The sequence below is a fragment of the Oncorhynchus nerka genome, linkage group LG25 (genome assembly GCF_034236695.1).
Source record: "Oncorhynchus nerka isolate Pitt River linkage group LG25, Oner_Uvic_2.0, whole genome shotgun sequence".
NCBI classification, from domain to species: domain Eukaryota; kingdom Metazoa; phylum Chordata; class Actinopteri; order Salmoniformes; family Salmonidae; genus Oncorhynchus; species Oncorhynchus nerka.
In genome coordinates, this window is record NC_088420.1 from 13,726,489 (window position 1) to 13,748,923 (window position 22,435).

Consider the following 22,435-nt stretch of genomic DNA (forward strand, 5'->3'; position numbering starts at 1 on the left):
GGGCTGAAACCTAGGGACTCCTGCACAGTTTCACGAGCAGCAAACAAAACTAGAGGAACTCCCTCATCCCAATCTTTCTCAGATTCCAAACAATATTTACGTAGCATAGACTTCAGTGTCTGATGCCATCTTTCAAGTGCACCCTGAGACTCTGGGTGATAGGCGCTTGACACACGGTGCGTAATTGACAAGGATTTTAACACCTGCCTGAAGAGCTTGGATAGGAAATTGGTTCCTTGATCGCTTTGTACCACCCTAGGTAACCCGAATGTCGTGAAGAATTTTATTAAGGCTTTACTCACTACCGGGGCTGTAATCCTTCTCAGAGGAATGGCCTCGGGGTATCTTGTAGCCATACACATTATCGTTAACAAAAACTGGTTACCCGATTTTGTCTTCGGTAACGGTCCAACACAATCAACCACCACATGCTCGAATGGTTCACCTATGACAGGTATGGGACAAAGAGGAGCGGGAGGAATAACCTGATTTGGTTTTCCTGTTATCTGACATGTGTGGCATGTCCGACAGAACTGAGCCACATCTTGTTTTAAACCCGGCCAAAAGAAATGTCGAAGGATCCGATCATAAGTTTTTGTGATTCCTAAATGACCAGACCACTGGTGATCATGAGCAAGGGATAACACATTTTGTCGAAAGGCTGTAGGAATCACTATTTGGTAAACAGCATTCCAATCTCCATCCGCGTCAACATGGGATTTCCATTTACGCATGAGGAGATTACCATCAATGAAGTAAGCCACGTTCTTCTTCTTCACATCTTCCAATGAGACAACACTAGAAAAACATTTACCAAGCTTGTTGTCAACCTTTTGGTTAGCAATCAGCTGCTCACGAGTGACTGGTAACTGTATTGCATCAGCAATAAGTTCAACGTTCTTTGCTTCTTTCCTGGGCTGTTTGTCAGAGGTGATCAGCTTCTCAGAGGTATCACACAATCCATCTTCTTGATCAACCTCTTTGAACAGAACAGTGTTCGACAAATCTATCACGTCACCCTCTTGTCGTGCCTGAGCACGAATGACAGCACAAGCGGGGAACACATGTGGATAACTCGGTGCCAGCTCATTAGAGAGAGAGTGGTCACTTTTATCCAATACTTCCAATACGGGTACTACCTTTCCTCCGGCAATATCGTTACCCATTATAAAGGTCACACCTTTCACTGGCAACATAGGGCGTACCCCCACTCTGAATATTCCACTGATTAACTCAGAGTGTACTTTCACAAAGTGCAATGGCACTGGGACAAAACCCATTTCAATACCCTGCACTAACACACTGGAACCACAATATGTATCGTCAGATAAGGGCAACACATCAGACAATATAAACGACTGCGCCGCACCAGTATCTCTAAGGATTTTAACCGGTCGCTGAGACGCTTCGTCATTCGTTAGGGACACAAACCCCTCGAAAATGAATGGTTCATAACTGCGGTCGGGGATTGAGACTTTCAAACTACAGTTACCCTGAGGCACCTGTTTTGTTGCAGACCTCACAACCGTACGAATTAGAGCAACACCTGTTGGTGGTTTGGCACGAAGAGGCATCCCTTGTTTGCGTTTAAGCAGGAAGCAATCATTAATCATATGTCCTACTTTATGACAATAGAAACAGGGACGCTCATTCTGGCGTGCTTGATATGCTACTGCTGGCCGACTAGGGCTAAAGGTAGGAAACTCAGTGGCTCTACTCTCAGTTTGAGCCGAAAACACACTCTTGTGCGTCAACACAAACTCGTCTGCCAACACAGACGCTTCTGCCAGGGAGGATACTTTCTGTTCGTTTATGTAAACTACAATGCGTTCGGGTAAGCAATTTTTAAACTCTTCCAACAAGATTAACTCCCGGAGAGAGTTGAAATCAGTTACCTTACTAGCAGCATGCCATTTATCAAACAGATTTCCCTTGTCTCTAGCAAATTCCACATAAGTCTTACTAGAAGACTTTCTATGAGACCTAAATCTCTGTCGGTATGCCTCAGGCACAAGCTCATAGGTACGAAGAACAGTAGCTTTGACCACTTCATAATTCAAACTGTCCTCCAGAGGTAACGCTGACAAAACCTCTTGGGCGTTACCAGTTAATTTACACTGAAGTAATAGGCACCATACCTCTTCAGGCCATTTCAATGCTACGGCTATACGCTCAAATACACAAAAATAGGAGTCAACCTCTGACTCTCTGAACAAAGGTACTAAGGCAATCTGCCTACTAATGTCAAACGTGTTGGAGGACACAGCAGGTGAGGACGGCTCACAAACAGGCACAGTAGGACCGGAGGCTAGCCTCGCTGTCTCTGCCTCCAGTTCCATCTGGCGCATTTTGAACTCCAACTGCCTTTGTTCTCTGTCTGCCTCAATTTTACACATCTCCAAATGCCGTTGTTCTCGTTCTTTTTCTGCCTCTATTTTACATATCTCCAACTGGAGAGTCTCTTGCCTAATTTGGGCTCTCTCTTCCACCTCCAGTTGGAACTGTGCTAAACGGACATCCCTCCTGGCATCACCATTTGACAGTGGGGAGAGTGGATCAAAACGGGACAATGTGGCTGGTGTTTTAGCCTCTCCCTCATTATCAGACACCAATGGGCTTACAGGAGCAGCAACATCCGCTACAGGGGTAGTAGACTCAGGCAGCGGTAACACAAGCACCTGCTCTTCCAACAATACATTTAACACTAGCTGTTTAACCTCCGCCTTAACTAAACTCTGCGGAATCGATACTGAATAATGGTCAGCCAAGGTCATTAAATCAACTCTACGACATTTGTCAAAAACCTCCCACGAAGGGTTATCCAAAAAGGATCTCAAATCAAAAGTAGTCATTTTACACTACTTCACAAGTGCCAAAGAAAATAGCAAACACTAATGCTACTTCAGCTATGACGCTCAACACTGAACTATACCACTACAACAATCTCACCCCCCCTCCCCCTGAAAAGATTTAGATGCACTACTGTCCCACTGGAGGTCATAAGGTGAATGCACCAATTTGTAAGTCGCTCTGGATAAGAGCGTCTGCTAAATGACTTAAATGTAAATGTTAAATGTAAACAATCTACATGAGCGGCATGGGTGTCAGTTATGACAGATCCCGGATGAGCCCCCACTTATGTTACGAATCCCTTTTGGCCCGACAGTCTAGGGGGGATGGTAATGAGACCCGTAACATAACTCATGCAAATTATTATTGTGACAAAGTAAAAGTGTGCACGAAATAACCACGACAACAGAAATTACCGTCAAACTCTAGGTTTATTTATAAACACACGGTAATGGGGGGAGCAGGAAAAGGGGCTGAGCTGGACCCAAGGAAAGAAACAATAAGCATCCAAAACACCCCTAAGCTAGACTAGCCTACTTTAACAACAGCTAACTAACTAACCAAAAATACAGTGGGTGGTCCGCCCAGTTCTAACTAGTGTATTTAACAAAGTTCACCTACGGGTAGTGTATGCCCATGGGCGACTTGTCTTGGTTTCCCCCTTTTCCCACCAGCAAACAAACAAACACCATAACCAAAAACAATACTCACAGGTGATGACAAAGTGCTATGGAGGTGCTTAAACAAAAGAGAGGTTACGACACAAAGCAAGAGTGAAACACAGAGACCTACAGACATGGCATTTACAGAGAGATTGAGCTAGAGATTGAGCTCTCGAACAAACAAATGATGGGTTTTTTAAACCATGGGGAAGGAACTGTGATAGGGTAGGAAATAGGAGGAGGTGTGTCTTCTGATTGATGATTGATTGTTGACTGATTGGGGAGTGATGATTTTCACCTGTGAGGGGAGAAGGAGAGAAAAGAAACACACACAGGATACACACACACAGGATAACTGTATCCGTAACACACTGGTCACTTTAATAATGTTTACATACTATTTTACCCACTTCATACTGTATTCTAGTCAAGGCTCATCCTATATATACACCTTTTCTATCCACATATTGTCCATACTGTCTATACACACCATTCACATACATACACTACATGACCAAAGTATGTGGACACCTGCTCGTCGAACATCTCATTCCAAAATCATGGGCATTAATATGAAGTTGGTCCCACCCTTTGCTGCTATAACAGCCTCCACTCTTCTGGGAAGGCTTTCCACTAGATGTTGGAACATTGCTGCGGGGACTTCAGTCACGAGCATTAGTGAGGTCGGGCAACTGATGTTGGACGATTAGGCCTGTCTCGCAGTTGGCGTTCTAATTCATCCCAAAGGTGTCCGAGGGGGTTGAGGTCAGGGCTCTGTGCAGGCCAGTCAAGTTCTTCCATGCTCGATAAACCATTTCTGTATAGACCTCGCTTTGTGCACGGTGCATTGTCATGCTGAAACAGGAAAGGGCCTTCCCCAAGCTGTTGCCACAAAGTTGGAAGCACAGAATCGTCTAAAATGTAATTGTATGCTGTAGTGTTAAGATTTCCCTTCACTGGAACTAAGGGTTCTAGCCCGAATAACGAAAAACAACCCTAGACCATTATTCCTCCTCCACTAAACTTAACAGTTGGCACTACGCATTCGGGCAGGTAGCGTTTTCCTGGCATTTGGGGCAAGTCTCTCAATGTCCTGGAGTGGCCCAGCGAGAGTCCGGACTTGAACCCGATCAAACATCTCTGGAGAGACCAGAAAATAGCTGTGCAGCAACGCTCCCCATCCAATCTGACCGAGCTTGAGAGGATCTGCAGAGAAGAATAGGAGAAACTCCCCAAATACATTTGTACCAAGCTTATAGTGTCATACCCAAGAAGACTTGAGGCTGTAATCGCTGCCAAAGGTGCTTCAACAAAGTACTGAGTAAAGAGTCTGAATACTTACAGTTGAAGTCGGAAGTTTACATACACCTTAGCCAAATACATTTAAACTCAGTTTTTCACAATTCCTGACATTTAATCCAAGTAAAAATTCCCTCTCTTAGGTCAGTTAGGATCACCACTTTATTTTAAGAATGTGAAATGTCAAAATAATAGTAGAGAGAATTATTTATTTAAGCTTTTTTTTTATTTATTTTTTTAGATTTCATCACATTCCCAGTAAGTCAGAAGTTTACATAAACTCAATTAGTATTTGGTAGCATTGCCTTTAAATTAATAAACTTGGGTCAAACGTTTCGGGTAGCCTTCCACAAGCTTCCCACAATAAGTTGGGTGAATTTTGACCCATTCCTCCTGACAGAGCTGGTGTAACCGAGTCAGGTGTGTAGGCCTCCTTGCTCGCACACGCTTTTTCAGTTCTGCCCACACATGTTCTATAGGATTGAGGTCGGTTGACAACCATACCAGGACAACCTTGACTTTGTTGTCCTGAAGCCATTTTTCCACAACTTTGTAAGTATGCTTGGGGTCATTGTCCATTTGGAAGACCCATTTGCGACCAAGCTTTAACTTCCTGACTGATGTCTTGAGATGTTGCTTCAATATATCCACATAATTTTCCTACCTCGTGATGCCATCCATTTTGTGAAGTGCACCAGTCCCTCCTGCAGCAAAGCACCCCGACAACCTGATGCTGCCACCCCCGTGCTTCATGGTTGGGATGGTGTTCTTCGGCTTGCAAGCCTCCCCCTTTTTCCTCCAAACATAACGATGGTCATTATGGCCAAACAGTTCTATTTTTGTTTCATCAGACCAGAGGACATTTCTCTAAAAAGTACAATCTTTGTACCCATGTGCAGTTGCAAACCGTAGTCTGGCTTTTTTATGGTGGTTTTGGAGCAGTGGCTTCTTCCTTGCTCGTTTTACTATGGACTTTTGTACCTGTTTCCTCCAGCATCTTCACAAGGTCCTTTGCTGTTGTTCTGGGATTGATTTGCACTGTTTGCACCAAAGTACGTTCATCTCTAGGAGACAGAACGCCTCTCCTTCCTGAGTGATATGGCGGATGCATGGTCCCATGGTGTTCATACTTGCGTACTATTGTTTGTACAGATGAACGTTGTACCTTCAGGTGTTTGGAAATTGCTCCCAAGGATGAACCAGACTTGTGGAGGTCTACACTTTATTTTCTGAGGTCTTGGCTGATTTCTTTAGATTTTTCCATGATGTCAAGCAAAGAGGCACTGAGTTTGAAGGTAGGCCTTGAAATACATCCACAGGTACACCTCCAATTGACTCAAATTATGTCCGTTATCCTATCAGAAGCTTCTAAAGCCATGACATAGTTTTCTGGAATTTTCCTAGCTGTTTAAAGGCACTGTCAACTTAGTGTGTGTAAACTTCTGACCACCTGGAATTGTGATACAATGAATTATAAGTGAAATAGTCTGTAAACAATTGTTGTAATAATGACTTGTCATGCACATAACCAACTTGCCAAAACAATAGTTTGTTAACAAGAAATTTGTGGAGTGGTTGAAAAACGAGTTTTAATGACTCCAACCTAAGTGTATGTAAACTTCCGACTTCAACTGTATGTAAATGAGGTATTTAAGTTTTGTATTTTTATTTTACATAAATTAGTCAAATTCAAAAACCTGTTTTTGCTTAGTCATTATGGGGTATTGTGTGTACATTGATGGGGGGGATAAAACCTGTTTTTGCTTAGTCATTATGGGGTATTGTGTGTACATTGATGGGGGGATAAAACCTGTTTTTGCTTAGTCATTATGGGGTATTGTGTGTACATTGATGGGGGATAAAACCTGTTTTTGCTTAGTCATTATGGGGTATTGTGTGTACATTGATGGGGGATAAAACCTGTTTTTGCTTAGTCATTATAAATGGGGGGGATAAAACCTGTTTTTGCTTAGTCATTATGGGGTATTGTGTGTACTGTTTTTTATGGGGTATGCTTAGTCATTATGGGGTATTGTGTGTACATTGATGGGGGGTTTTTGCTTATAAAACCTGTTTTTGCTTAGTCATTATGGGGTATTGTGTGTACATTGATGGGGGGGATAAAACCTGTTATTGCTTAGTCATTATGGGGTATTGTGTGTACATTGATGGGGGGGATAAAACCTGTTTTTGCTTAGTCATTATGGGGTATTGTGTGTACATTGATGGGGGGGATAAAACATGTTTTAAATAAAGCTGTAACGTATCAAAATGTGGAAAAATTCAAGGGGTCTGAATTCTTTCCAAAGGCACAGTTGACAGCATTTGGATTTATTGTTACAGTGCTATTTATTTGAATTGTATTCGTGCCTATATTTCAATATTTCTTCCTTTTTAAATGTTGTATTATTTGTGTACTTGTTTGATGTTGTATTGCATTGTTAGGAGCTAGTAACATAAGCATGTCGCTGCACCCGCTATAACACCTGCTAAACTGGGTACACCACCGATAAACTTTGATTTGTGTTTTAACATGTTTACATTTGACATCGTCATTGACACGTTATCATTGTCATGAGTGCAGGGGTTTATGTGTCTCTGTGTTTGGTCCACAGACTATCACTATGGCAGGAGATGGATACAGAGGGAAGATGTCTCCTCACACACCCAACGAGAGGTTTGAGGGAGCCACTGTGTTAAAAGCACTGCAGGTAAGCAAGCTTCTATACAGAGAGACACATTGGAGGAGATAAAACGAGCCTCCGTTTGAAACCAGATAGTAATGATTACATTATGAACACTTACTTAACACTTCATTTGTATTGCCCTTTTGATATAATAATCTCTCGGTAACAGTCTTTTCTTGACGTTATCAAAAGTCACTCTTTCAGTACCTTAGTGGGCAACTAGAGAATATTTTCAGTTGCTTCTCAGACAACATGTTGATGTGAATGTTTATACCATGTTTCTACTGTGTTCTACTGTGTTTTACCATGTTTCTACTGTGTTTTACCATGTTTCTACTGTGTTTTACCATGTTTCTACTGTGTTCTACCACGTTCTACTGTGTTTTACCATGTTTCTACTGTGTTTTACCATGTTTCTACTGTGTTTTACCATGTTTCTACTGTGTTTTACCTTTCTACTGTGTTTTACCATGTTTCTACTGTGTTTTACCATGTTTCTACTGTGTTTTACCTTTCTACTGTGTTTTACCATGTGTTTTACCATGTTTCTACTGTGTTTTACCATGTTTCTACTGTGTTTTACCATGTTTCTACTGTGCTTTACCATGTTTCTACTGTGCTTTACCATGTTTCTACTGTGTTTTACCACGTTCTACTGTGTTTTACCATGTTTCTACTGTGTTTTACCATGTTTCTACTGTGTTTTACTATGTTTCTACTGTGTTTTACCTTTCTACTGTGTTTTACCATGTTTCTACTGTGTTTTACCATGTTTCTACTGTGTTTTACCTTTCTACTGTGTTTTACCATGTGTTTTACCATGTTTCTACTGTGTTTTACCATGTTTCTACTGTGTTTTACCATGTTTCTACTGTGTTTTACCATGTTTCTACTGTGTTTTACCATGTTTCTACTGTGTTTTACCATGTTTCTACTGTGTTTTACCATGTTTCTACTGTGCTTCTGCTGTGTTTTGTTTCTACAATGTTGTTACTGTGTTTTTTTACCTTCAGTACGGCTATGAGGGCCGTGTCCCTCTGAAAAGCGCTCGTCTGTTTTATGACGTCAGCGAGAGGGCAAGGCGCATCATCGAGTCTTACTTCCTGCTCAACTCAACACTTCACTTCTCCTACACACACCTGGTGTGCCGTACCGCCATCACAGGTGAGCCACATGTTCGATATTGCAGGCATATGTTAAATGATTGATCGACAAATCACCTTGCATCATACATAACTTCTTTAATTATTTATAGATCAGTCACAACTTACCCACAATGCATCACAGAATTGATGCTCTCAAACATGCCCATTGATTATTGTATCAATATATCTGATGTTGAGTTCCTGCCCGACCTAGATTTGTAGGCATTGCATCAATCAATGGTTGCGTTCCATGTCATTGACGGTGCTGTCGAGCATCAGATGGCTGTATCCTTTCATATAGCTGATATGTTAAATACCAATCCAGGCGTTGTAGGATCTGGCATGCGTCTGCAATGTAGTCGGGTAGGAACTTGACCCATATCAAACTTTCCTTATAGTGTCATATAACTTTGAACATCATGTGAATTTCAGCATGTTGGTTCAGTCAAATTTGGTTTGTTTGCCTCTGAGTAGGTTAAGTAAACTTAGTCTGTTTTGGGGTTTATAAAGTTGATCTCTGTTTGGTGTTAATAAAGTTGATCTCTGTTTGGTTCTGTTTGGTGTTAATAAAGTTGATCTCTGTTTGGTTCAGGGCAACAGGACCATAGAAATGACTTGAGCCATCCCATCCACGCTGACAACTGTCTGTTAGACCCAGAGGCCAACGAGTGCTGGAAAGAAGCACCAGCCTACACCTACAGAGACTACAGGTTAGGGCTTATACCTTAAGCAATAAGGCCCGAGGGGGTGTGGTATATGGCCAATATACCACGTCTAAGGGCTGTTCTTAGGTACACTGCGTTGCTTCGTGCCTGGATACAGCCCTTAGCCGTGGTATATTGGCCATATATCAAAAAACCCTGAGGTACCTTAATGCTATTATAAACGGGTTACCATCGTAATTAGAGCAGTAAAAATACCTGTTTTGTCATACCCATGGTATAACGTCTGATATACCACGGCTTTCAGCCAATCAGCATTCAGGGCTCGAACCACCCAGTTTATAATGCATCTTAGGGTTGAAGTTTAGCTCTGGTCCAAGGCTAAGCTGCTTCCTAACTACATTGAACCAAAATTGAAATGCAACAATTTCAGATTTTACTGAGTTACAGTTCATATGAGGAAATCATTCTATTGAAATACATTAATTTGGCCCTAATCTATGGTAATCTACAGATATCTGTTGGTCACAAATACAATTGTTTTTAAAAGGTAGTTGCGTGGATGTGAAAAGTAGTCGGTATGTGAAGAGACCACCATTTGCCTCATGCAGTGCGACACATGTCCTTTGTGTATGGTTTCATCAGGCTTTTGACTGTGGCCTATGGAATGTTGTCCCACTCCTCTTCAATGGCTGTGTGAAGTTGCTGGATATTGGCACGAACTGGAAAATGCTATTGTATGCGTTGATCCAGAGCATCCCAAACATGCTCTACGTGTGACATGTCTGGTGAGTATGCAGGCCATGGAAGAACTGGGACATTTTCTGTCAGGACCCGCTTACGAACTCTGGTCTCCGGTGTGAGAAACAGTCACTTCGTAAACTGAGCCACTAATAGTCGGCAGAACCCAGAAGATGAGGCAGACACAGCAGTACTAGAGACGGTGATTTAATAAAGAAAAACGGTAAAAGATCTTCAGGCAAAAATATAAATCCACAACGTCAAAAGTAATTCCAAGAGAAAAAAATGTATATCCTCCAAGACAAAAAGAATAATAAAAAATAAACAAGAACAAAACCAGAGAAACAAAAGTTCACAGCATGGCTGGGTGCTAACATACAAACACAGAGCAAAGAACTGAGGAACACTAAGGGTTTAAATACATTCAAGGGAAATTAGGCACAGTTGCAACTAATAACTAGAACAAGGGAAAAACAAAAGAGTCATAAAGCACAATGGGAGCATCTAGTGACCAAAACCTGAACAATCCTGGACAAATCCTGACATTTTCAGCTTCCAAGAATTGTGTACAGATCCTTGCGACATGAGGCTGTGCATTATCATGCTGAAACATGAGGTGGTGGCGGCGGATGAATGACACGACAAAATGGGCCTCAGGATCTCATCATGGTATCTCTGTGCATTCAAATTGCCATCAATAAAATGCAATTGTGTTAGTTGTCTGTAGCTTATGCCTGCCCATACCATAACCCCACCGCCACCATGGGGCACTCTGTTCACAACGTTGACATCAGCAAACTGCTCGCCCACATGACGCCATACATTTTTGAGAAATAAGCTTTTTTTTTGCATTGTGTTGTGTGGCAAAACTGCACATTTTAGATTGTCTTTTTATTGTCCCCAGCACAAGGTGCACCTGTGTAATGATCATGCTGTTTAATCATATTCTTGATATGCCACACCTGCCAGGTGGATGGATTATCTTGGCAAAGGAGAAATGCACACTAACAGGGATATAAACAAATATTTGTGCACAACATTTGAGAGAAATAAACTTTTTGAGCATATATGCAACATTTCTGGGATCTTTTATTTCAACTCATGAAACATGGGACCAACACTTTCCATGTAACATTTATATTTTTTGTTCAGTATACATTGAAATCTACTCATGCTACCAATGGCACCATACTATACCATTACCTAGTGTTCAATAAGCATGGCTATTATACATTTCCAATGGTTTTCATTGTGTTCTCAGTGCTCTGTTGTACCTGAATGGAGACTTTGAGGGCGGGGAGTTCATCTTCACAGAAATGGATGCCAAAACAGTCACAGTGAGTCCTCTCCCAAGAAGGGACACTTTTTGTTAGCTGTATTTCCTGACATTTTTATTAGTCTTACTATCTTACCCTTTCTTTGTACTTCAGTACTGACCGTGATCTCCCCCTCCTCCTCCCCCAGGCTCAGGTGAAGCCAAAGTGTGGTCGTATGGTGGGCTTCTCGTCCGGAGGGGAGAACCCCCATGGGGTGAGGGCCGTCACCAGGGGGCAGAGGTGTGCCGTGGCCCTGTGGTTCACCTTGGACCCCCTCTTCAGAGAACTGGTAAACTGTCATGATGACCCCATCTATCATAATATCTTCCATAGTGACACATATAGAGGATAAATCAAATCAAATTTTATTTGTCACATACACATGGTTAGCAGATGTTAATGCGAGTGTAGCGAAATGCTTGTGCTTCTAGTTCCGACAATGCAGTAATAACCAACAAGTAATCTAACTAACAATTCCAAAACTACTGTCTTATACACAGTGTAAGGGGATAAAGAATATGTACATAAGGATATATGAATGAGTGATGGTACAGGGCAGCATAGGCAAGATACAGTAGATGGTATCGAGTACAGTATATACATATGAGATGAGTATGTAAACAAAGTGGCATAGTTAAAGTGGCTAGTGATACATGTATTACATAAGGATGCAGTCGATGATATAGAGTACAGTATATACGTATGCATATGAGATGAATAATGTAGGGTAAGTAACATTATATAAGGTAGCATTGTTTAAAGTGGCTAGTGATATATTTACATAATTTCCCATTATTAAAGTGGCTGGAGTTGAGTCAGTGTCAGTGTCAGTGTGTTGGCAGCAGCCACTCAATGTTAGTGGTGGCTGTTTAACAGTCTGATGGCCTTGAGATAGAAGCTGTTTTTCAGTCTCTCGGTCCCAGCTTTGATGCACCTGTACTGACCTCGCCTTCTGGATGATAGCGGGGTGAACAGGCAGTGGCTCGGGTGGTTGATGTCCTTGATGATCTTTATGGCCTTCCTGTAACATCGGGTGGTGTAGGTGTCCTGGAGGGCAGGTAGTTTGCCCCCGGTGATGCGTTGTGCAGACCTCACTACCCTCTGGAGAGCCTTACGGTTGAGGGAGGAGCAGTTGCCGTACCAGGCGGTGATACAGCCCGCCAGGATGCTCTCGATTGTGCATCTGTAGAAGTTTGTGAGTGGTTTTGGTGACCAGCCGAATTTCTTCAGCCTCCTGAGGTTGAAGAGGCGCTGCTGCGCCTTCTTCACGATGCTGTCTGTGTGAGTGGACCAATTCAGTTTGTCTGTGATGTGTATGCCGAAGAACTTAAAACTTGCTACCCTCTCCACTACTGTTCCATCGATGTGGATAGGTGGGTGTTCCCTCTGCTGTTTCCTGAAGTCCACATCATGCTATGTATATTATTGCTTTTTATTTAGCAGTATGTTTATTGGTATTTGTTTAGGAAGATGTTTATTGGTATTTATTTAGGAAGATGTTTGTATCATAATACATTGTTCCTATTTTTTCTCTCCTCCCCCCTCTCTCCTCCAGGAGCGTCTACAGGCTGATGAGGTGGTGCAGGCATTGGACAACCAAAGCAGCCAATCAAAGTGGGACACGAGCCTTAACATCAACCCCAAAGATGAGCTGTAGTAGCCAACCAACACCCAGCTCTGCATCCCCCAAATCTTTATGTCTATTTATTTAATGAAGTTTGGATCAGAACAATTTTATTTTTGTACTGTTTGATGTGCAAGGTTATATCGTTGTTGTTCTTAGTTTTGTTGTCGTCTTGGCTTTAGTGTTGTTGTGATTTTTATTTCTGTAAATGCCAGTACTTGAGTTCCCATTTGGGTCTTAGTTTTTCCTCTCTGTTGGGTTGAAACCCAGTCGTTGTACCTCACACTTTAAAGTTTCAGGTAACTTCCAGGTCACTTCCAGGTCCCTTTGTGATGAACTTTAAAGTTCCAGGTCCCTTTGTGATTCATATACGAGGTTGTTTCAATACCACCCTGTCCTACATATGTCCAGTTTTTACTGCACTGTGAACCAGCCAAAGAGAAGAAAGCCAGTTGACATTGTTTCTCTCTGTTAGAAAAAATAAATAAAAAATGTCTGTTTATGCTTTGGTTTATAACGTTTAAAACATGCACTCATAAAACAATATTTCTTTCAGGCGGTGTGAACACAGTAAATGTTTATCTATTTATTCATTGAATTATTGTCTTGAATATGCATTTACCGAGAGAAAGCTGTCGGGCATTATTTTTACAAACAGGGAGCTATAATCCTTTTCAGTGACGGACAGTAATGTCTGATCTTATCTGTCCCGACTTTATGTGCACTTCCTGTTTGTAGTGTGATAAAGATGTCATCCCTCCCTAGCTCTGGTCCATGACGTTACTGCATCTTACTAGTGTTAGCAAGCCTTAGTAACGCCTCGGACCAGAGCTAATCCCTCCGTTCAGTGTAATCGAACACAGAGTAAGATAACTGTTTACAAGTTAGCTGACACAATGGTGTGTGTTTTAAAGATCCACAGCTGCTATTGCAATTGTCGGCATTTGATATTAGAACCTTTTTAATAAAAGATGTCATTTATTCCTGTTTAAAGGAATTATTATTTTAAGGTGGCGTAACAAGTGTCCTTTCCTTTCAAAACGTCCTCATTTCATGGGTAACAATAGACAGGCAGGCACATGCACTGTTATAGTCCAATGGAAAGAATGTGCCTTGTGTGTACTGTGATATTTCAATGATACAACTGCTAACTAAATGTAACTTATAATGTTTAAGTTAATAGAGTAGAGTTTTAGCTTATCTTTTGATAGGGAGGATGGCCACTTGTGTCTAACTAATATTTAAATATGAATCCATCTCTTTTGTTGTAATGTGTACTTATAAATTAAAGACTATACTGCATAAAATAGTTTCAACCCTGTCCTTTATTTGGGAATGTGTACATTGTTTACAGTTTGTCAACACATTTTAAATAGGTTCAGTTAACAAACATTTAGAGAAGTGGTTTTGGGAAAATGTATTTGAAAATCTAGACATGAATATGACAGCAGTAAATCATTAAATCCTTCAAAGTACTGACTGATTAAACTAAACTTTTTCTATGCTGAACAAAAATATAAACAACATGTAAACTGTTGGTCCCATGTTTGATGGTCCCATGTTTGATGAGCTGAAATAAAAGATGCACGAAATGTTCCATACGCACAAAAAGCTTATTTCTCTCAAAATTTGTGCACCAAATTGTTTACATTCCTGTTAGTGAGCATTTCTCCTTTGCCAAGATAATCTATCCACCTGACAGGTGTGGCATATCAAGAAACTGATTAAACAGCATGATCATTACACAGGTGCACCTTGTGCTGGGGACAAACGGACACTAAAATGTGCAGTTTTGTCATACAACACAATGCTACAGATGCCTCATGTTTTGGGGGAGCGTGCAATTGGCATGCTAACTGCAGGAATGTCCACCAGAGTTGTCAGAGAATTTTATGTTAATTTCTCTACCATGCAGCCTCCATCGTTTTAGAGAATTTGGCAGTACCTCCAACCTGCCTCACAACTGCAGACCACATGTAACCACACCAGCCCAGGACCCCCACATCGGGCTTCTTCACCTGCGGGATGGTCTGAGACCCGCAAACCGGAAAGCTGATGAAACTGGGTTTGCACAACCAAAGAATTTCTGCACAAACTGCCAGAAACCGTCTCAGGGAAGCTCATCTGCGTCCTCACCAGGGTTTTGACCTGACTGCAGCATCTGTACACAGTTCCTGGAAGCTGAAAATGTCACAGTTCTTCCATGGCCTGAATACTTCCCAGACATGTCCGACATAAAGCATGTTTAGGATGCTCTGGATAAACGTGTACGACAGCGTGTTACAGTTACTGACAATATCCAGCAACTTGGCACAGCCATTGAAGAGGCGTAAGACAACATTTCACAGGCCACAATCAACATGCTGATCAACTCTATGCAAAGGTGATGTGTCGCCCTGCATGAGGCAAATGTTGGTTACACCAGATACAGTCCTAGTCTGGGTTTTTCTGATCCAAGTCGCAACTTTTTTTTTAGGTATCTGTGACCAACAGATCCATATTTGTATTCTGAGTTTCTAATAAGTTTATTTCAATTGACTGATTTCCTAATACTGTATGAACTTTAACTCAGTAAAATCTTTGAAATTGTTGAGTTTATTTTTGTTCAGGGAAATTACAAATTATAAATACATTATCGAGCCATCTTTCTTTTTAAATCTCTAACATTTATAGTCATCTATGTCACTACTATAAATTAATAAACGTAAGAATAAACTTAAAAACACTCTTGACAAACAATTTAGGGTTCGATTCAATCCGTATCGCCGAAGTTGAATCTAGCCCTTAAAGTTATTATGGTAACAGTAAATGAAATCAAATGTATTTATATAGCCCTTCTTACATCAGCTGATATATCAAAGTGCTGTACAGAAACCCAGCCTAAAACCCCAAACAGCAAGCAATGCAGGTGTCGAAGCAAGGTGGCTAGGAAAAACTTCCTAGAAAGGCCATAACCTAGGAAAAAACCTAGAGAGGAACCAGGCTCTGAGGGGTGGTCAGTCCTCTTCTGGCTGTGCCGGGTGGAGATTATAACAGAACATGGACAAAATGTTCATAAATGACCAGCATGGTCAAATAATAGTATTCACAGTGCACAGGTCAGGGTTCCATAGCCGCAGGCAGAACAGTTGAAACTGGAGCAGCAGCACAGCCAGGTGGACTGGGGACAGCAAGGAGTCATCGTGCCAGGTAGTCCTGAGGCTACCCACACTGGGACTGTCTACCCAGACTAGGACTGTCTACTCAGACTAAGACTGTCTACCCACACTGAGACTGTCTACCCACACTGGGAGTGTATACTAGCTCTGAGACGACTGCCTACTAGCCCTGAGACCCTGAGACGACTGCCTACTAGCCCTGAGACGACTGCCTACTAGCCCTGAGACGACAGCCTACTAGCCCTGAGACACTGAGACGGCCGCCTACTAGGCCTGAGACCCTGAAACGCCAGCCTACTAGCCCTGAGACGACAGCCTACTAGCCCTAAGACCCTGAGACGACAGCCTACTAGCCCTGAGATGACAGCCTACTAGCCCTGAGACGACAGCCTACTAGCCCTGAGAAGACAGCCTACTAGCCCTGAGAAGACAACCTACTAGCCCTGAGACGACTGCCCACTAGCCCTGAGACCCTGAGACGACAGCCTACTAGCCCTGAGATGACAGCCTACTAGCCCTGAAACGACAGCCTACTAGCCCTGAGACGACAGCCTACTAGCCCTGAGACCCTGAGATGACAGCCTACTAGCCCTGAGATGACAGCCTACTAGCCCTGAGACGACAGCCTACTAGCCCTGAGAAGACAGCCTACTAGCCCTGAGAAGACAGCCTACTAGTCCTGAGACGACTGCCCACTAGCCCTGAGACCCTGAGACGACAGCCTACATGTCCTGAGATGACAGCCTACTAGCCCTGAGACGACAGCCTATTAGCCCTGAGACGACAGCCTACTAGCCCTGAGACGACAGCCTACTACCCCTGAGACGACATTCTACTAGCCCTGAGACCCTGAGACGACAGCCTACTAGCCCTGAGACCCTGAGACGACAGCCTACTAGCCCTGAGACGACAGCCTGCTAGCCCTGAGACGACAGCCTGCTAGCCTTGAGACGACAGCCTACTAGCCCTGAGACGACAGCCTACTAGCCCTGAGACGACAGCCTACTAGCCCTGAGACGACTGCCTACTAGCCCTGAGACGACATTCTACTAGCCCTGAGACGACAGCCTACTAGCCCTGAGACCCTGAGACGACAGCCTACTAGCCCTGAGACGACAGCCTGCTAGCCCTGAGACGACAGCCTACTAGCCCTGAGACGACAGCCTACTAGCCCTGAGACGACAGCCTACTAGCACTGAGACGACAGCCTACATGCCCTGAGACGACAGCCTACTAGCCCTGAGACGACAGCCTACTAGCCCTGAGAACCTGAGACGACAGCCTACTAGCCCTGAGACGACAGCCTACTAGCCCTGAGACGACAGCCTACTAGCCCTGAGAACCTGAGACGACAGCCTACTAGCCCTGAGATGACAGCCTACTAGCCCTGAGACGACAGCCTACTAGCCCTGAGAACCTGAGACGACAGCCTACTAGCCCTGAGACGACAGCCTACTAGCCCTGAGACGACAGCCTACTAGCCCTGAGAACCTGAGACGACAGCCTACTAGCACTGAGACGACAGCCTACATGCCCTGAGACGACAGCCTACTAGCCCTGAGACGACAGCCTACTAGCCCTGAGAACCTGAGACGACAGCCTACTAGCCCTGAGAACCTGAGACGACAGCCTACTAGCACTGAGACGACAGCCTACATGCCCTGAGACGACAGCCTACTAGCCCTGAGACGACAGCCTACTAGCCCTGAGAACCTGAGACGACAGCCTACTAGCCCTGAGACGACAGCCTACTAGCCCTGAGACGAAAGCCTACATGCCCTGAGATGACAGCCTACTAGCCCTGAGGAGGGGGCAACATCAGGCTGTGGCTGACCGTCTTTCTTCCCTCCCCACCTCCACCTCCAGGCTTTCTCCCACCCCCTCCTCGTTCAGCTTCATGTGGGGAGATTGTCAACTTAGAGTGCTTCCCCGACACCTTACTCTCTACCTACCTGTCCTTGCCGTTGATCGGGCTGTGGCACTCCTGTTCTACCACCTCTGTCCTGTGGGTGGCACCACTGTCGCTCTCACTATACTTCAGCAGGGGCATCACCAGATCCACCAGCGTTTCTTTGAAGTGAAGACGTAGGCGCAGAGTCATGTCCGGTGCTTTCTGATCTCGCAGCTGCCGATTGGCCATCTTCTCCATTATGTACTTCTCTTCATCAGGTTGGTCCTCCAGCACCGGAGGGGGCAGAGCTACAGGGGATCCGCCCTTATATGGACTAATCAAACTCCAGAGTTTCCATAAGCGAGGGCCACCTCTCCTCCTTGCACTCTCTCTTCTCTTTCGGGCTTTTCTTGTCCTTCCTTCCTCGCTTATTGTTCTCCTCTTCCTCCTCCTCCTTGTCTATTTCGACTTTGATGTCCTCATAGTCAGGGTCCTGTTAAGGAGGAACAAGGGTGCATTATCATTAGTGCACACTGTAGCAAAACGTTTTTATTGGCCAAATTTCCAGTTTTGCAACGTTTGCTTTCGTTCGGTTCCGAGTGAATACATCCCAGGAGAGATCTGAGTGATAGTTATATCCACCCGAGTCTCTCAACAGACAGTGTGTCAGCAAGCAATATGTTAACTAGGCACTTTGATACTTTATGAGAGACATGACGACGTTGTGTGTGTCTGTGTGTGTGGTTATCAATCATTTATCCAGTGCAGAGCCATATTCCCTGACACAGTGTCTGAATGTGATTCAGTAGCTAGGTGTCCGTCCAATTGGAGAATATTCTAAATTCTGCATGACTCCCACTAGAGATGTGTTTCCATGAAATGTACTTGTTGGGGATTTTTTTTTAACTGTGTGGGATGACGTAGTGCACATAAACATACCTTTTCCACTTAATTTCCCATGTACCAAATACATGTGTGCTGCTATCAATAATATATCACCGTGTGCTGCTATCAATAATATATCCCCGTGTGCTGCTATCAATAATATATCACCGTGTGCTGCTATCAATAATATATCACCGTGTGCTGCTATCAATAATATATCACCGTGTGCTGCTATCAATAATATATCACAGTGTGCTGCTATCAATAATATATCACCGTGTGCTGCTATCAATAATATATCACCGTGTGCTGCTATCAATAATATATCACCGTGTGCTGCTATCAATAATATATCACCGTGTGCTGCTATCAATAATATATCACCGTGTGCTGCTATCAATAATATATCACCGTGTGCTGCTATCAATAATATATCACCGTGTGCTGCTATCAATAATATATCACTGTGTGCTGCTATCAATAATATATCCCCGTGTGCTGCTATCAATAATATATCACCGTGTGCTGCTATCAATAATATATCAGTGTGCTGCTATCAATAATATATCACCGTGTGCTGCTATCAATAATATATCACCGTGTGCTGCTATCAATAATATATCACTGTGTGCTGCTATCAATAATATATCCCCGTGTGCTGCTATCAATAATATATCACCGTGTGCTGCTATCAATAATATATCAGTGTGCTGCTATCAATAATATATCACCGTGTGCTGCTATCAATAATATATCACCGTGTGCTGGTATCAATAATATATCACCGTGTGCTGCTATCAATAATATATCCCTGTGTGCTGCTATCAATAATATATCACCGTGTGCTGCTATCAATAATATATCACCGTGTGCTGCTATCAATAATATATCACCGTGTGCTGCTATCAATAATATATCCCCGTGTGCTGCTATCAATAATATATCACCGTGTGCTGCTATCAATAATATATCACCGTGTGCTGCTATCAATAATATATCACCGTGTGCTGCTATCAATAATATATCACCGTGTGCTGCTATCAATAATATATCACCGTGTGCTGCTATCAATAATATATCACCGTGTGCTGCTATCAATAATATATCACCGTGTGCTGCTATCAATAATATATCACTGTGTGCTATCAATAATATATCACCGTGTGCTATCAATATCAATAATATATCACCGTGTGCTGCTATCAATAATATATCACCGTGTGCTGCTATCAATAATATATCACCGTGTGCTGCTATCAATAATATATCACCGTGTGCTGCTATCAATAATATATCACCGTGTGCTGCTATCAATAATATATCACCGTGTGCTGCTATCAATAATATATCCCCGTGTGCTGCTATCAATAATATATCACCGTGTGCTGCTATCAATAATATATCACCGTGTGCTGCTATCAATAATATATCACCGTGTGCTGCTATCAATAATATATCACCGTGTGCTGCTATAAATAATATATCACCGTGTGCTGCTATCAATAATATATCACCGTGTGCTGCTATCAATAATATATCACCTTGTGCTGCTATCAATAATATATCACCGTGTGCTGCTATCAATAATATATCACCGTGTGCTGCTATCAATAATATATCACCGTGTGCTGCTATCAATAATATATCACCGTGTGCTGCTATCAATAATATATCACCGTCTGCTGCTATCAATAATATATCACCGTGTGCTGCTATCAATAATATATCACCGTGTGCTGCTATCAATAATATATCACCGTGTGCTGCTATCAATAATATATCCCCGTGTGCTGCTATCAATAATATATCACCGTGTGCTGCTATCAATAATATATCACCGTGTGCTATCAATAATATATCACCGTGTGCTGCTATCAATAATATATCACCGTGTGCTGCTATCAATAATATATCCCCGTGTGCTGCTATCAATAATATATCACCGTGTGCTGCTATCAATAATATATCACCGTGTGCTGCTATCAATAATATATCACCGTGTGCTGCTATCAATAATATATCACCGTGTGCTGCTATCAATAATATATCACCGTGTGCTGCTATCAATAATATATCACCGTGTGCTGCTATCAATAATATATCACCGTGTGCTGCTATCAATAATATATCACCGTGTGCTGCTATCAATAATATATCAATAATATATCACTGTGTGCTGCTATCAATAATATATCACCGTGTGCTGCTATCAATAATATATCACCGTGTGCTGCTATCAATAATATATCACCGTGTGCTGCAATATCAATCAATAATATATCACCGTGTGCTGCTATCAATAATATATCACCGTGTGCTGCTATCAATAATATATCACCGTGTGCTGCTATCAATAATATATCACCGTGTGCTGCTATCAATAATATATCACCGTGTGCTGCTATCAATAATATATCACCGTGTGCTGCTATCAATAATATATCACCGTGTGCTGCTATCAATAATATATCACCGTGTGCTGCTATCAATAATATATCACCGTGTGCTGCTATCAATAATATATCACCGTGTGCTGCTATCAATAATATATCACCGTGTGCTGCTATCAATAATATATCACCGTGTGCTGCTATCAATAATATATCACTGTGTGCTATCAATAATATATCACCGTGTGCTGCTATCAATAATATATCACCGTGTGCTGCTATCAATAATATATCACCGTGTGCTGCTATCAATAATATATCACCGTGTGCTGCTATCAATAATATATCACCGTGTGCTATCAATAATATATCACCGCTATCAATAATATATCACCGTGTGCTGCTATCAATAATATATCACCGTGTGCTGCTATCAATATATCACCGTGTGCTGCTATCAATAATATATCACCGTGTGCTGCTATCAATAATATATCACCGTGTGCTGCTATCAATAATATATCACCGTGTGCTGCTATCAATAATATATCACCGTGTGCTGCTATCAATAATATATCACCGTGTGCTGCTATCAATAATATATCACCGTGTGCTGCTATCAATAATATATCACCGTGTGCTGCTATCAATAATATATCACCGTGTGCTTGTGTGCTGCTATCAATAATATATCACCGTGTGCTGCTATCAATAATATATCACCGTGTGCTGCTATCAATAATATATCACCGTGTGCTGCTATCAATAATATATCACCGTGTGCTGCTATCAATAATATATCCCCGTGTGCTGCTATCAATAATATATCACCGTGTGCTGCTATCAATAATATATCACCGTGTGCTGCTATCAATAATATATCACCGTGTGCTGCTATAAATAATATATCACCGTGTGCTGCTATCAATAATATATCACCGTGTGCTGCTATCAATAATATATCACCGTGTGCTGCTATCAATAATATATCACCGTGTGCTGCTATCAATAATATATCACCGTGTGCTGCTATCAATAATATATCACCGTGTGCTGCTATCAATAATATATCACCGTGTGCTGCTATCAATAATATATCACCGTGTGCTGCAATCAATAATATAT

The 22,435-nt window shown here is 42.3% G+C and overlaps 1 protein-coding gene across 1 annotated transcript in view; it reads left to right on the plus strand.

Annotated features, from left to right (window-relative positions):
* Nucleotides 1–14,295, plus strand: part of LOC115108852 (prolyl 3-hydroxylase 2-like) — a 158,663-nt gene extending 144,368 nt beyond the window's left edge. The window contains exons 10-15 of the mRNA XM_065009574.1: nt 7,427–7,522; nt 8,512–8,662; nt 9,236–9,353; nt 11,308–11,383; nt 11,511–11,651; nt 12,918–14,295. Of these exons, the coding sequence (XP_064865646.1) occupies nt 7,427–7,522; nt 8,512–8,662; nt 9,236–9,353; nt 11,308–11,383; nt 11,511–11,651; nt 12,918–13,019 (684 nt within the window). The 3' untranslated portion in view covers nt 13,020–14,295. The remainder of the gene's footprint in view (nt 1–7,426; nt 7,523–8,511; nt 8,663–9,235; nt 9,354–11,307; nt 11,384–11,510; nt 11,652–12,917) is intronic.
* Nucleotides 14,296–22,435: the final 8,140 nt, after the last annotated feature.